Raw genomic sequence first — 10,143 nt, forward strand, 5'->3', positions numbered from 1 at the left:
TGAAAACAAATAAGCAGTGATTTATTTCTCTCCACATTAATTTAGCAACCCTGATCTTCCGTGCTTATTTTTGGCTTCTCTTTAAATACTTCAATATTAATTGCCATGGATTCAAGGACTGGTTTTGTATACGAATAAAGAAAGCCCTAAAATGACCACAGAGAGGTTAAAGAAGCCCAAAAGGGCTTTAAACAAAGTCCTAAAATTAAATCAAGGCCATTTAATCAAAAACTTTTTCATTACAAGAAAGCAAAGCCTGTTTCTAAATGTGCAGCAGTGAAACCGTCACAAATAAAGACGTTGAATGAACCAGACAAATGAAATCAACTTGATTTATATTACATTTTCTTTAATGTGCACAGCATTATGTGATTTTACAGTAAAAGCAAGAAAAGAGAATTTCAGTTTTCATATAAAAATATGAATAAAAATAGGCTCTCATCTACAGAGGAGGACTTATTGAAGCAAATGCATCGCAATAGGTATTAAGACAGCAGGTAGACAAAGAGGTGACCAAGTTAAAGCGGGTAGACAGAAGTGAGCATAATGTCAGAACAAAATACTATATAAATCCCACTTTAGCAGCAGCCTTTGATGCTGGAAACTTTGGTTTGCTGCCAGTCTTTGCCAGTGCGTGTGTGCATGTGTGTGTGTGCGTCTGACAGTGAACTAACAGAGAAGCAGACAGGTTTGTTTACGGGACAAAATTCCAAACCAAATAATGTCACGTTGTATCGCAGAAACATTTTAAAAATGCAATGAAAAAAATTCTTCATCTTCAAAGACTGCAAATAAAGTTTAAGCATATGTTAAGGCTGTGGTAATGTGCTTTCGAGTTAAAAAAGTTCAATCTTCATGAGCTTTGTTTCCTTTAGTTGCTAGCTTCACATGATGTCTCTCTGGAAGTTGTCTCTGCCACTCAAAAAGCTGTTGACAGGATGACCGGTTTGAAGCGTTAAATGTCAGAGCCAGGAACAGTCTCTTTGTTAGTATATGCTGAGTTAGCAAAGGGTTCAGTGAGGGCACCTCTTTTGCCCTGTGTTCGGGCCATCCACCATATTTAGTGGCAACATGCAGTGTGACGGGCAGTCTTAACATCAGCAGGGCCACGCCTACTTTTTTCTCTTATATTTCCCGAACCCTCTCCCAAAACAAAAACTTTTGTGTCAGTGATGACAAAAAAGGGTGATAGTACCCAAATGGAAGAATGAACATAGCAAAACTATTAGAATATTCTATATAATGTTTAGAAACAACAATGGAACTATTTTGGACAGACTTTGTGGACGTGTCAATGAACGATAGGGGACAAAAAACAAAACAAAACCAAATAATAAAAAAACAACAAATTCACAGCCTTGTCCCAGCAGGCAAATCGTAAAGGGATAGTTCACCTCAAAATGATTTTTTTTTCATTATTTACTCAACCTAATGTCATTCCAAATGTATATAACAGTAATGTATCTGTGGGATGCAAAGTGGAAAATATTTAACGATAAATAGTCACATTTTTTGTAGTTCGGCAAATTTTCACGGTCAAAATCCAGTTACCTGGACCCTAAAATATTGATTTTTATATATAGATTTTTAAAACATATTTATATATTTTAATATATAAACATATATATAAATATATTTTTTATTAAAAATGAATAAATTATACAAATTATAATTATTTATAATTAAAAATAAAATAATATTCATAAAATATATTCTATATTATGACCACTGTCAAGCTCCAAAAAGGACAACAATTGGTAAAAAAAGACATTAAAGTAGTTAAAGTACTTAAAAATAGCGCATTAGTGTCATGTGGATCACTTTTATGGAGTTTTTGAAGCTTGACAGACGTGGAATAACATGAGGGTAAGTAAAAAATAACAGAATTTGCATTTTTGCATGAACTGTCTCTTTAAAAGTTAGGCTAAAACGGTATTCCTACGTTGATAAATTCTAATAGATTACAAAAAATGTGAATTTTTAAACACACGTCCCCTACGCCCCAAGGAATCCAAAGCTTAGAGGAGATAAGCTCATAAGAGCGTTGAAAAGAGACGGAGGGGAGAGTCTTATCTAAGGGCCGCCGAAATACAGTGCAAGCCTCCATCTCTGGTCACGTTTGTTTCACCCTCGTGATTTTATCTCCCTGCGGCGGACACTGGTTTCCATACCCCCAACCCATCCATCCCACCCTATCCCTCTGGCTCTTTTCCTTCTCCCTCTCCCTACACCACTTTGGTGGTGGAGATCCGCACACTGCTGAAGCACTTCCCCATGGCTTCGAACAGCGGGTCGCAGAAGGTGTGCACACAGATGGAGTAGACTCGACTGACGCAGTGGATCTCGATTAGGTAGCTCTTCACGCAAGGCACCACCGCCCAGATGTGGATGAAGGAGAGGATGGCGAAGAAGATGCCCCATATCAGGGCAAGCGGGATGCCCACGAGGGCCGTCAGCAGCCTGTAGCACCAGTACTTTGTTACTGTGAAGGTGGTGAAGCTCGCTTTCCACACGCCGTCAAAGCTGTAGGTGCCGGGGGGCTCAGCGATCACGTCCTCGAAGTCCACCTGGAGATGAATCGAAATATAACATTGGTATAATCCAAATCAGATATATTTTCATAATTTCCTTTTGCACAACAAACCCACTGGGTGTTTTCCAGTGAACCCATATTTGATGACTTTCTAAGGCCTTTACATTAACATGACAAATACTTTTTTCTACTGCATGTCTTCTGCCCTCTAGTGGATTATAAATGATCTTCAGGAAGTAGAAGTACTTTTAATATTATTTCATAAATGTCCTTATATGTCACAACAACAAAGGTCTTTTTACTGGGAAATTCAAGAATAACTTTCAAATCATTATTGATATTTTAAAAACAGTCAATCTATATTCATATTCAACAGTCATATTTAATGGTATCTATCTATCTATCTATCTATCTATCTATCTATCTATCTATCTATCTATCTATCTATCTATCTATCTATCTATCTATCTATCTATCTATCTATCTATCTATCTATCTATCTATCTATCTATCTATCTGCCTATATATCTATCATTCTGTCTGTCTATCTATCTATCTATCTATCTATCTATCATTCTGTCTGTCTGTCTGTCTGTCTATCTATCTATCATTCTGCCTGTCTGCCTATCTATCTATCATTCTGTCTGTCTGCCTATCTATCTATCTGTCTATCTATCTATCATTCTGTCTGTCTGTCTATCTATCATTCTGTCTGTCTGCCTATCTATCTATCTGTCTATCTATCTATCATTCTGTCTGCCTATATATCTATCATTCTGTCTGTCTATCTATCTATCTATCTATCTATCTATCTATCTATCTATCTATCTATCTATCTATCTATCTATCTATCTATCTATCTATCTATCATTCTGTCTGTCTGTCTGTCTGTCTATCTATCTATCATTCTGTCTGTCTGCCTATCTATCTATCTATCTGTCTATCTATCTATCATTCAGTCTGTCTGTCTGCCTATCTATCTATCTGTCTATCTATCTATCATTCTGTCTGTCTGTCTGTCTATCTATCTATCATTCTGTCTGTCTGTCTGTCTGTCTGTCTGTCTGATCGATCGATCGATCTATCTATCTATCTATCTATCTATCTATCTATCTATCTATCTATCTATCTATCTATCTATCTATCTATCTATCTATCTATCTATCTATCTATCTATCTATCTGCCTATCTATCTATCATTCTGTCTGTCTATCTGCCTATCTATCTATCTATCATTCTGTCTGTCCGTCCGTCCGTCCGTCCGTCCGTCCGTCCGTCCGTCCGTCCGTCCGTCCGTCCGTCCGTCCGTCCGTCCGTCCGTCCGTCCATCTATCTATCTATCTATCTATCTATCTATCTATCTATCTATCTATCTATCTATCATTCTGTCTGTCTGTCTATCTATCTATCTGCCTATCTATCTATCTGTCTATCATTCTGTCTGTCTGTCTGTCCATCCATCCATCCATCCATCCATCCATCCATCCATCCATCCATCCATCCATCCATCCATCTATCTATCTATCTATCTATCTATCTATCTATCTATCTATCTATCTATCTATCTATCTATCTATCTATCTATCTATCTATCTATCTATCTATCTATCATTCTGTCTGTCTATCTATCTGTCTGTCCATCGTTCTGTCTGTCTGTCTATCTATCTGTCTATATATCTATCTATTGTCTGACTTTCTATGTAATATATACAATGTGATTATCCATCCATCCATCCACCCATCCATCCATCCATCCATCCATCAAACAATTTGTCCTATGTGTGGTCGAAGAGAAAGGTATTATACTGTTTTTATTTTTATTATACTATAAAAGCTATCTGAGTATTTCTGCATGTTTTCAGCCATATCAAGTGGGCCGACATAAAGAAATCCAGCACAATTCCTCCTCCCTCCCTCAATTCACCCATCTCCACATTCCTCATAGACAGCATCTTTACATTGCACAGCAGCCTGCTCTGGTTCACTCAGACTGGTACGACTTGGTTCATGCCCAAGTCTCTCTGCTCTAAACCTCCTGTATCAAGCACAGATTGGATTAGTGCCTGACACCGAACACTAACATTTAGAAGACATGTAAATATAAAACTCATTTAATAAGCTCCGGAAAGCTTGGTTTAGATCTTCCTTGCTGACAACCCTCACAACCTCACTGTATAGCAGTGCACTTTCTTTTAAATACACACGTGTTTATTAAAGTTGTGACACTTTTGATTATTCAGAGAAAAAAGCACACACAAACACACCCTGTCCTTCACGGTCACACATGAAAGTCAAGATAAAGCTAATATTTAGTTAAGAACTCTTGTATGAATCAGATTAACTAATCAACAAATTGCTAATACCTGAAAATGAATGTTTAGCTTACTGAAAAGTAGACAATTAAACCAGATTGTTTGTGCTAAACAGCACAGCCTTAGATTCCAAGCAAAACAACTGTTGTTAAACCACCACAGTCTTAACCACCAAGCTGGCTGATCAAGGAAGTCTTACTGGTTAAGTTAGCAAAAAAGCCTGGTAGGCACACCACCGGGTTTGGACAAAATAGACGAGCGTTTAGAGTAAATTGAAGTTCCTGTAAGAGTAAAATGATAAATTACTACTTGTCTAAGGGCTTGAAACCATCATGGCTCAATTTGGCAACAAAATGCCAAATTATACAGTCTAAGCAGGCTATCCTCCCCATTCATTTATCTACAGTATATCCCAACTGGCTGGACACATAGTTTCCATTACTTGAATATTACAACTATGACTTTCAACAAAGTTAAAATAAACAGTTCTCGAGCTGACTGCACAGTGTTCTCTGATAACACCCTCACTGTACTGACAGAAGTATCAACTTGCATTCTTTAGACCTGGGGGCCTGTGATTATATATGACCTGTCCACATAGTTAATAAATCAGCAGTGTGCAGTGTCAGTCTATGGAGGAGAAGGAGTGCCACTGATCAATTTTCATCATTTAAAATAAATAAATCACTTTTCAAAACGGAATAAAATAAAAATGAAAATAATAAATCACTTCAATAAACAAATAAGGAGATATTTAAAATTGTTTATTTAATGATATTTAAAAATAAAACAAAATTAAGTAAAATAAAAAATAAGTCGCTGTTTATATAATACATTTTATTATATATATATATATATATATATATATATATATATATATATATATATATATATATATATATATATATAATTTTACTTTTTAAAATACCCTCAAATATATTTTTAAGATTTACATAATTGACTAAAAAGTCAAATTGAATAATTGATTTAAGTTTGTAATTGTTTAATTATTCAATTAAAATATGTAAGGATTATTTAATTCAGTTTGATAGAAATATACTATTAATTACATTTAATTACATTTCTTAATTGCATCTGAGTGTATATTCAATTTTTTTTATTATATAAATATTTTTTCCCCCCTTCAAACTGACAAATACACTTTATAACAAAGAAATTGTATTAATTCTATTAAATATTTTAATAAATAAAAAAAAAAGTAAAAAAAAGTAAATAAATCATATTTCAAACTGACGAATACACATAATATGTAATTAAATATTTACATACAAAATTAATGACCTTTAGACATTTTAAATTTATTGAACAAATGCTCATTAATAAATAAATAAAGATTTATTTTTAAGTAGTCCTCCATACACATTATGCCTCAAAATACTGAACTTGGACACACAAAAGTTATGCAAAAACAATGGCATTGTTGAGGATCCACAACAGTTCAAATGAAAACCATATAGCTGCCTTGTTTATTTTTTCTAAATCCTCGATCACCATAGCAAGAGCCTGTGACTCATTTCAAATCACAAAATCATATGCAGTGACTAACAAACCCACCAAAGCCTTGTTACTGTATCTGCATGGAAGGCTTTCCTATTGGTCAGCCAAGATTTAATACTTCTGCAAACACTGTATACTACAAGTATAATCTCATGCATTCGAGATGACTGCTCGGAGGTCACTAGACTGTGCTCTGGCCAGATTCCCACGTGGAATCCTGCTCCAGCGTGCTATTAAAAGAATGCACTTTTATGAGAGGAAAATATTCAGATCCAAGGGAAAGCTACGCATGTGTTTCTGCACACAAGGTTCTTTGATGTGGAAGTCTGTGGGAGTGCACTTGGACCACGAGTGCATCACGGTCCAGAGGAACGCCCCATGTGTGCAGAGGGATGTGTGTGTGTGTGTGCGTGTACGGAGAATTTGTGAAAATGGAGATGGGAATTCCCTGCTACGCTCTCCTACGCAAGACCACTGCGAGTGCTCAACCCCTTTTAAGGACAAAATAAAAGGACTGCGTGCACAAAATGAGTTTGACTATCAGAGCCGTTGTGACAGTAATCCCATAATTCAAAGCAAACAGCAAATTATAAGCAGAAAACTTGCTTTCGGTGTTCTCTGGATTCAATTTTCAGTCAAACCATAAGAGGAATTCAACTGTATGTGTCCTTTGGGATGTGACTCAGTGTCATGTTGTGGTGGGAGGGAAAAAGACATGCAAAAAAATAATGCAAAAGGGTGGAGATGGATGCAGGGGGATTGTTTTTGAAGTGTAATCCTGTATGGTCAGGTGACCCTTCGACATTTCTTACAGGGAAAGTTGCTATGCAAGGCGTCGCCCCACGCCCAGGAGAATTTTGACTAAGAATGTTAGGTGTGCAGTCTTTGCTGAAAAACAGGAAACTGTTAATATTTCCTCTATAAAAAAAGACCTTACTTTGACAGCCCGTCACCGCATGGGAGTTACCACATCAACATGCCCGTCCAAATGAGAGCGCCGGGCTATTATTGCACGATTTCACAAACTCGTGCCACAGTCCCAACATTTCACATTGCGGAGACAGCTGCTCCAGTGATAATTATTTCCACCCTGTTGGAAAATCCAGCTTAAGATGGCAGCTGCGGATCTTCTAGCTGGTCTAAGATGGTACTGGTTAACTAGTTTGAATACTATAACCATCTGGTCTGTGAGGTAGAACCAGCTTAGAAACCATCTGTTGCTTCAAAACACCTAAAGAAGCCTTGTATTGACACCAGCACATCAGTATATTATGCTAGAGACAGGTGAGACTGAATGCAAGTGCATTTAAAAGTAAATGTAAGGTTTTGCAAGTTCAAAAACAGATAATTCGTCAAAGACTTGAAAGACAGCAGCTGCCTGCAGTAATTGTTTCCAGTGCCACTGCGACAAACTGACCAGTGACTCATCATCGCCTCTGTTATGAAGCCAAACTTTTTTGTTGAGTTATAATGCCATTTTTTAAGTGTATGCATGAACCTTAATGCCCTTTGAAGATGTTTCTGAATATTACATTTAATATAACAAAGCATAACATTTAATAGTTAAGATATTTGTATAATTATAATACAAATACTTTAATACATAACATTATATATCACTTTAAATATAATATACTAAAATAAATACGTATGAAAAGTTGCGTGCAGTTGTTTCATCTTACATTGTAGCTACTAATAAATGCATTTTTTTATTAAAGTGACTGACCAAAAGAAGGAAAAAAGTTGCATAAAGTAGAAAAAGTGATAGACATACCTTCACTACATCGTCATTTAAATGCTTTGGGTCCCGGTTGACCAGGTCAATCTCCTTGGTGTGGACATCCCGAAGTGTCTTTTCGTTGATGCTGTCGTTATCCATTTCTTTATTATTTGGTTTGTAAATGTTCCCCTGTTTCCTGATGAACGGCGAGTGAGCGTATTCCTGCGGTTCCAAAGAAAACAGAAAATGAAGTTCATGAGCTTGGAGGGGAGACTGGGGCGCAACTCAGCACAGCCCTGGCATGGGATGGTTTTAAGCGGATAGAAATGAAGCACCACACCCTCTGGAACACAGTGGAGGGACCCGCCGCAGGGGGGCGCCATTTTACACGCCGCGCGTGCGTTGTGGTCTTTTTCTTATTCCGCAGCAAAATATATAATTAAAAAATACACCCGCAACTGAAAATATCAAACTTTTGGGAAGTGTTTAAAATATATTGGTTAGTCTGAATATTTTTTGTTTGTTTTTAAATCCGTCAATGTGAGCTGCGAACGTGCTTATTCCACCTAGAGATTGTGAGCATGTTCATTTAGCTAATATTATTATTCCATCAAGTTGTGTTTGCACAAAGAGTGCACAAAGTAAACAAGGGAGGCTTGCCGAACAAATACGTGCCTGTAACAGATAAGACCTCACATTTGCTAACATGCGCGAAAGAAAAAAACAAAACAATAGTGGAGCAAGTGCCAGCATACCGCGTTCATGTTGATAAACCCAGCGAAGTGTTTGAGTAATAAATTGCACAAATTACTCGGGAAAAGCCTGATAAATGAAGTGGCATAAAAAATAAAAGTTTTCCGAGGTAAAAATAGTCAATCTTCTTACCTCTTCAGGTGTCCCGTCCTTGTATCCGCTCGTCATGCTGTCCTGACTCCTGCCTGAAGTGCGATCAGATGAGTGTGTGGAAACGAGACAATCAGTACAGAGGAAGCCGTGTGGGAGGCGTGTGGAGATTACTTACTGTGGGGAGTCCTCTTCCTTACAAAAGCCCTCTTTTTTTTGCAAACTAAAGTCCCATAAAACTTTATCTATTAAATGTTTGTATCTCTCCTGCAGCCTCTCATGATATGAAGTGGGAGTTTCTCTCAGTCACTGAGGACATGCTGTGCGTTCAATGAATGAAACCTTCCATTAGCCTGCCACTCATAGAACTACGCAGTATTAGTGGTTGGGGTTATTGACGTGATTTTTCCCAAATGGGAGGCATATTTGGGCACTGTGTAGCCTACCATATTTTGCTGCACGATTGTGTACACTATAGCTACTTGGCTTGCACTATTTCTCCACGTTTGCCATTTAGAAAAAGAGTACCAAACAACCTGAAACCCCTTAAAATAGAGGGATCAAATGATAAATAAACCACACCATCTTATATTTGACCAAAGTAGTCTCACTGCCCTACATGCATAAGGTGCATTTTAGGATGTTTTTAAAACAGTATATGTTGAAAACTTATTGGCTACTATTTTAGTTTTAGGTAAAGTTTTATCTTTGTTAAAGAGATAGTTCACCCAAACATGAAAAATGTACTCAACCTCAAGTCATCCAATATGACATTCTTTAGAAGTCATTAGAAAATAACTTAATAAAAAAAAGTTAAAGGCGGGGTTAAAGGCATTCTGAAGCGAAGTAATAAGAAAGATGCATATAAGAAAAATATCCATATTTACCATCGTTCACGAGAGACTGGCGTTCCACCATATGCCGATGATGCTCAGGTGAGAATATGCTAATTTTGTTTTGCTCCATCGTCAAATTTTGTTTTGCTCCATCGTCTGGTGAGTAAATCATGGGCTAATTTTAATTTTTGGGTGAACTATCCCTTTAAGAAATTCACATTTGACTTGAAACGTATAAACCTGAAAATGTGACTACAGGTCAGTTTGCATACCAAAATACACCTCAAGGCAAAACTTGCACTTTAGTTTGGAATGTTTTCAACAATAATGCAGCTGCAGCTTGTTTTTCCTCACACTTGTAACTTATGATACTTTTTATAA

The 10,143-nt window shown here is 36.8% G+C and overlaps 1 protein-coding gene across 1 annotated transcript; it reads right to left on the reverse strand.

Annotated features, from left to right (window-relative positions):
• Positions 1–318: 318 nt before the first annotated feature.
• Positions 319–9,200, reverse strand: cav1 (caveolin 1). Its single transcript, XM_067436686.1, has 4 exons — positions 9,105–9,200; positions 8,969–9,021; positions 8,138–8,305; positions 319–2,567 (listed from the first exon to the last, which is right to left on the reverse strand). The coding sequence occupies exons 2-4, from the start codon at positions 9,002–9,004 to the stop codon at positions 2,226–2,228; spliced, it is 546 nt and encodes a 181-aa protein (XP_067292787.1). The 5' UTR covers positions 9,005–9,021; positions 9,105–9,200; the 3' UTR covers positions 319–2,225.
• Positions 9,201–10,143: the final 943 nt, after the last annotated feature.

The sequence above is a fragment of the Pseudorasbora parva genome, chromosome 25, assembly GCF_024679245.1.
Source record: "Pseudorasbora parva isolate DD20220531a chromosome 25, ASM2467924v1, whole genome shotgun sequence".
Lineage (NCBI taxonomy): Eukaryota > Metazoa > Chordata > Actinopteri > Cypriniformes > Gobionidae > Pseudorasbora > Pseudorasbora parva.

Coding starts and splice junctions, on each gene's coding strand:
- cav1 (XM_067436686.1), bottom strand. CDS start 9,004: ATGACGAGCGGATACAAGGACGGGACACCTGAAGAG. Junction 8,306..8,968: donor AGGACGGGACACCTGAAGAG/GTAAGAAGATTG, acceptor TTGGAACCGCAG/GAATACGCTCACTCGCCGTT. Junction 2,568..8,137: donor TAAATGACGATGTAGTGAAG/GTATGTCTATCA, acceptor ATTCATCTCCAG/GTGGACTTCGAGGACGTGAT.